Genomic DNA, 5,363 nt, shown 5'->3' with positions numbered 1-5,363 from the left:
TCCAGCTGCTGTGAAAGTCGCGGAGCAGAGCCGCGGAAGCTTCCCCTCTGTGTGCCTGGTTGTACTCCGATGTGTACTTACCTTTTTCTCTGCTGAAGGCCTTTTCCTCGAAAGTGGTTATTTCTTTAGCAGAGGAGTGATCGGGTTTTCATTCTGTGTTATTAGGTGGACACCAGCCGAATTGTGCATATCCATTCAGTGATCATCCTGCGCCGCTCTGATAAGAGAAAAGACCGTGTGGAAATTTCTCCAGAGCAGCTTTCAGCTGCTTCTACTGAAGCAGAGATATCCTTTAGTAGAGACAGCAGCAAACTTGCTACTGAAGTGACTTACCTCAAATGTCTTTATGTGTTGTGTTTTAGACTTGTTCCAGTTGGCTTAAAGTTGTCTGCTGCTTCCCTCCTACAACTGTTTGGTTTGGGGGGCTGTGCTGGCAGCCACTGTTCTCTGGAGTCTTTGTTGGCTGCAGTGTTTGAAGTGGAATTGTCTTAAAACTGTTTTTTATAATTTCTGTGTCACAAGTAAAACTGAAGTATGTTTTCAGAGGAGGGTAGGAGTTCAGCACAGATGCATATTAGAAAGTGAAGGGCTGGCAAGTCTCTTGTTCCCAAGGGCCGTGTACTGGAGAGCCTTTTCCCTGCGTGCACTGACGGGTGCTGTTTGGGACAGCTTGCTGCTGTGTTGCTGCCAGATGCAAACAACATCCAGTTTGAGTCTGGCAGTGGCGTCCTCCTGGTGCTGGGGAAGAGGCTCCCATCAACTTCTTGCCATGTGTCTTGTCACCCCTTGTAAGGGATCTGGAATTTTGTTGGCTGATGAGAAATTCTTAAAACGTGCCTGGTTTTCCTTGTATAAAAAAATGAATCCTTCCATTTGCTCTGTTGGTGTCAAAACCACCTTGACTCACACACAGGTTGGCTGAAATGACGGGACGTCCTATGAGAGTTGTGGGCTGGTACCATTCTCATCCACATATTACTGTCTGGCCATCGCATGTTGGTAAGAGCAGTCTTGGGCTAGATTCTGTATGAAAACTCAGAGCTGGCTATTACTCAATTTACTGGATTTTCAGAGCTGCACATCTCAACTAACTTGTGTTTCTCAGACATCCTCTGGTAGGACAATGACTGACTGGGTGGGCTTCAGAACCTCTGCCTGTACCCCTCTTCCTAGTCTCTGTGCTCCAGGTGCTCAAGCTGTATTAGTCACTGACTAATTACTGACTCATTAGTCATGGATCAGCTTCTACTAGTACTACTGTTCTTCCAGACAGGAAGACTAGACCTATGGCATGGGGAATAGCAAAAAAAAAAAGGCTATGGGAGTCATAGGCCTGCTGTGATGATCTTTGTCATCTGTGAATGTTAATGCAAAAATGAAAACTTTTTTGGAAGATGTGCTTGGTATCTTGTATGTGTTGGACATTTTGGCTATATAGTGATCTGAGGTACCAGGCTGATATTAAGATCATTTTTTTGTTTTGCTAACTCAAATTGGATTTTTAAGATTCGCTATTTAATTACATTTTAAGTGGTACTAATTTTTTTTTTTTTTAAATTAGTCATCTGGAGTAAAGACTTTAAAATAAAGCCTGTGACATTTGTTACTGAATTCCAGGTCATCCTTCAAAAGGTGGCAAATATTTTTCTACTCCTTCAGGTGACCAGTGCAGTTCTCATTATCTTGTTTCTTTGTTACAGATGTCCGCACACAAGCTATGTATCAGATGATGGACCAAGGTTTTGTAGGGCTTATCTTTTCTTGCTTCATTGAGGACAAAAACACAAAGGTAGGCAATTTAAAAATGGTGATAAAGCCTAAGAGTACTTATGAGAAATATCAGTGCAAAGCTGAAATCTTTGGATGCAACCTGCAAGGGCTGAACTCTGCTTGGAGCACAGTCAAAGCACAGCTCAGGATGGAGGTGTTTGGATTGTAGTCCCAATGACAAAAGAATGAGTTTCTAATTCCTCTGTGCTGATCCACAGCCTGGCTCTCCAGCCAGCAGAGCTAAGCTGGTGCTAAGGTTCAGAGTCTGTGTCAGGTGGCCATAGTACGTGTGTGCGTTGAAATGCGTGAGTCGCCTTCCAGTAGTTCAGTGCAGCAGATGCAGCTTATTGCAACTCTGTGCCTCTGGCCTCTTTTGGAGACGCTGCTACAGGGTGAGATGCATCTTGTCTAGGCTTTCCAGGTAGCTGCTGTTTAAGATTTTTTCCTGTAGTTAATGGATCTGGCAATATCTGCTTGTAAACAGTTCCAGCATACCAATGAAAGCAAAAAGCATGCACTTTTGCAACCTGTTAAAATGCTGTTTGAAAGCATATTCTGCTTCCTAAAGGAATGTGTGGGTTTACATTTTTTGGAATCTGACTTTCTGCTGTCTCTCTTAGACAGGCAGGATTCTCTATACCTGTTTCCAATCCATTCAGGCCCAGAAAAGCTCAGAGTGAGTACAGCAGAAGAATATTATGTCCAGCATCAGGTTGTATTTAATCTTGTCTCTCCTTTTTGGGTTGTCTTCGATAAGTGGCTTCGAGGCTGATCATGAGGAACAAATACTGCACAGAGGTGTCTGAATGAAATCTCCTTACCTCTGCTAATGCAGGCTGCTGGAAGATTAGGAGCGATGAATTTAGCCTGGATAATTTAGTAGCTCAAGAGCTGGTGTAGGACACTGTAGTCTGTGTATGAATTTGTGCTCTAATCTGTTGTATAGAAGGCTCACTCTTTTAACTCTAGAGGTCAAAGCTTCAAGCTTGCATGGTGTAGAGTCCCCACCAGCTATATACACACACTGTTCATCATGCTGTCAGTACTAGCCATCTAGCTGTTAACATTTCATCATTGACATTTAAGAGAAGGGTGTGGCTATAAAATGCTTCCATTTGCATATCAACTCAAGCATGTGTTCCCAAAAGTACATTCTGCAGCAGTGACATGTATTAAACAGACTTGCATGTATTGAACTTGTATTGCAGGTTTGTACAAGTGCTTTTTTTTTCCCTCTGTTGCTTCGAAGTTAATAGTATCTGATACCCTTTTAGATATGAAAGGATTGAAATTCCTATTCATGTTATCCCCCATGAAACTATTGGGAAAGTGTGTCTGGAATCAGCTGTAGAGCTGCCAAAGATCCTATGCCAAGAAGAGCAGGATGCCTACAGGAGAATACACAGGTAACAACACTGATGCTGTATCTCCCAGACTGTCTTTTTTAACATGTTTTACTGTTGCTGTGCTTAAAATACCATAATTAAATCACAGGTATAGAAAATAAGCATTAGCAGTTCACGTGCCTTTGTAGGAGAAATGACTGAATACCTTCATATTAAGAAGTTCAAGTTCTCTCACTCTTGCACAGAAGAGCTAAGTGTAACTGCTCCTTTGCTGCAAAAAAATAGACTAGAGTGTGTGAGAGCTAATGGTGGTGGTTCAGTGATATGTCTGGGTGACAGTAGTATTTAACCAGGGTAAGAGTGCTGAGGAAAAGTCTGAAAAAGTGAGATTAAATATCAGCTGCATTTTTTTTTTTTGCCTCTGGTGTTCAACACTGATGTTTCTGTGCTGTAAGCTCTTTGTTTTCCTTGTGAATAGACAGGGTTTCAACAAATGAAGAGGTTTATATGTACCTGCAGTGTCAGTGACTTACAGGTAGCTGGTTCTATAGCCTGGGTTTGCCTAATATGTAATTCACTGCTACCTTGTCAGTAACCTGCATTCTGTTCATTCTTTTAGCCTCACCCATCTGGACTCGGTAACGAAGATTCATAATGGCTCAGGTAAGGATTCCTGCTTTGCTTGAGAGAATCCAGGATCCTGCTTGCAGAGTCAAAACAGTAGAGTCTTGAGCAGGGATTGGTTTGGCTCTAACTTTGGGGAACAGCAGACCACAGCTGTGTAACAATCCTCCTTTTGCCATAAAAGATACTTGTACATAATTATAAAAGCACAAATTTATGTCTTTTTGTTTGCCATGCAGTTAATTTCCAATGACAAACACTGTGTAACTTAGATAATTCTCTGAGACTTACATAATTACAATAGACTTTGGGTTTGCTCAGGCATGTTTGGTTTGAGTTTGGTGTCGTTTTGTTTTGTGTTCTGGTTTGGGTTTTTTTGCTGTTAGAATAGCAAGGGCATTTTGGATTTGGTGAGCCTTAAAGTAGTGTCTGGCTAATGTATATACATGCTTGCATCTCCTGCCACTTTGTGTACGTTAAGTGCATCCGACATCCGTGCTTTTGCCAGCGCAATAGAGTGGATCCTAGTCTTGCTTCTGTTCCAAAATAAATACCCCATTGTCTGTTCTCACCTGTTCAAAAAAATTTCAGAATTTAGAAATTAATTGGCATCAATGATGACTTACATGCAGATTTCTGTTGTAGGTCTGTCATCCCTCCCCTGGGTGTCTAAAGGTCAGACTGAAGCAGCTTGTTTCCTTGTTTAGCAGGCTGCTGACTTTCTTGTGGAGATGTCTGGTTGCCTTGGCCAGGATGTTAAAGGGTTTCCTTGGCTGTCTCTAATGCTCTTGGCTTTGGGGTTATTGTAGCACACTGAGTCTTGCCTGTGTTTGCAGTGGCATGTGTTCTTGCTCTTTCCAGTGTTCACGAAGAACCTCTGCAGTCAGATGTCTGCCATCAGCGGCCCGCTCCTTCAGTGGCTGGAGGACAGACTGGAGCAGAACAAGCAGCGAGTGCAGGAGCTGCAGCAGGAGAAGGAGCAGCTCCTGGAGGAACTAGCCGCTTTAGAGTGAAGTAGGAAATGCAAACTCTTCAAAAAAGATACATGGAATAAAACTCCACGAGACCTGCTCCTGGCTGAAGGGCGGCCCTACATTGCCTTATAGTGAAGATACTAGCTGTGCCTCTTCTCTTGCTCCATGCAGCAAAGATCACTTCTACAGGATAAGGGCTTTATCTGCCCCGGCTTAATGGACAGCATTGGTACCTTCCCAGGTGCTGCCTAATACAGAGCAGTTCTAGCTCTGTGGTGAGGTTGGGCAGCATCTGCAGAGACTTCAGTTCCGGAGGGCACAAACCTAGGGAACGTACTCTCTCCCTCCCTCCCTTATATTTTGACAGATGTCTCATTGCTTTGTATGTATTCCAGGAGCCTGGAACAGGAAGGTTAGAAGGAAACAGTGTCTCTGCAGTCTTAAGTGATGTTGCCAACTTCTGCCTTCTCTTTGTAGCTTCAGTTGACCGTGATCTTATATCTGATAGTGTTCCAGATTTGTGGTTATCCACCCGGGCAGGTAAGAGGTGGGAGCAAAGCTTGGGAAGAGACCTGGAAAAACTTTGACGTAGGATCTGTGTTCTAAGCATAATTCTAACCAAATAAAGAATTCCAAAGCCAGAGCTGTT

The 5,363-nt window shown here is 43.1% G+C and overlaps 1 protein-coding gene across 1 annotated transcript; it reads left to right on the top strand.

Moving 5' to 3' along the window:
- Positions 1–165: 165 nt before the first annotated feature.
- Positions 166–4,985, top strand: BRCC3 (BRCA1/BRCA2-containing complex, subunit 3; the record flags this gene model as incomplete). The annotated part of the gene is made up of 7 exons (XM_008937041.1): positions 166–285; positions 912–999; positions 1,701–1,789; positions 2,391–2,446; positions 3,045–3,176; positions 3,736–3,779; positions 4,602–4,985. Coding segments are annotated over 7 exons (681 nt in total), but the record flags the coding sequence as incomplete, so codon positions are not given.
- Between the last annotated feature and the right edge of the window lie 378 nt (positions 4,986–5,363).

The sequence above is a fragment of the Merops nubicus genome, unplaced genomic scaffold (genome assembly GCF_000691845.1).
Source record: "Merops nubicus isolate BGI_N331 unplaced genomic scaffold, ASM69184v1 scaffold16943, whole genome shotgun sequence".
NCBI classification, from domain to species: Eukaryota; Metazoa; Chordata; class Aves; order Coraciiformes; family Meropidae; genus Merops; species Merops nubicus.
Note: the sequence above shows the minus strand (reverse complement) of the source record. Positions and strands in the feature narration are given on the sequence as shown.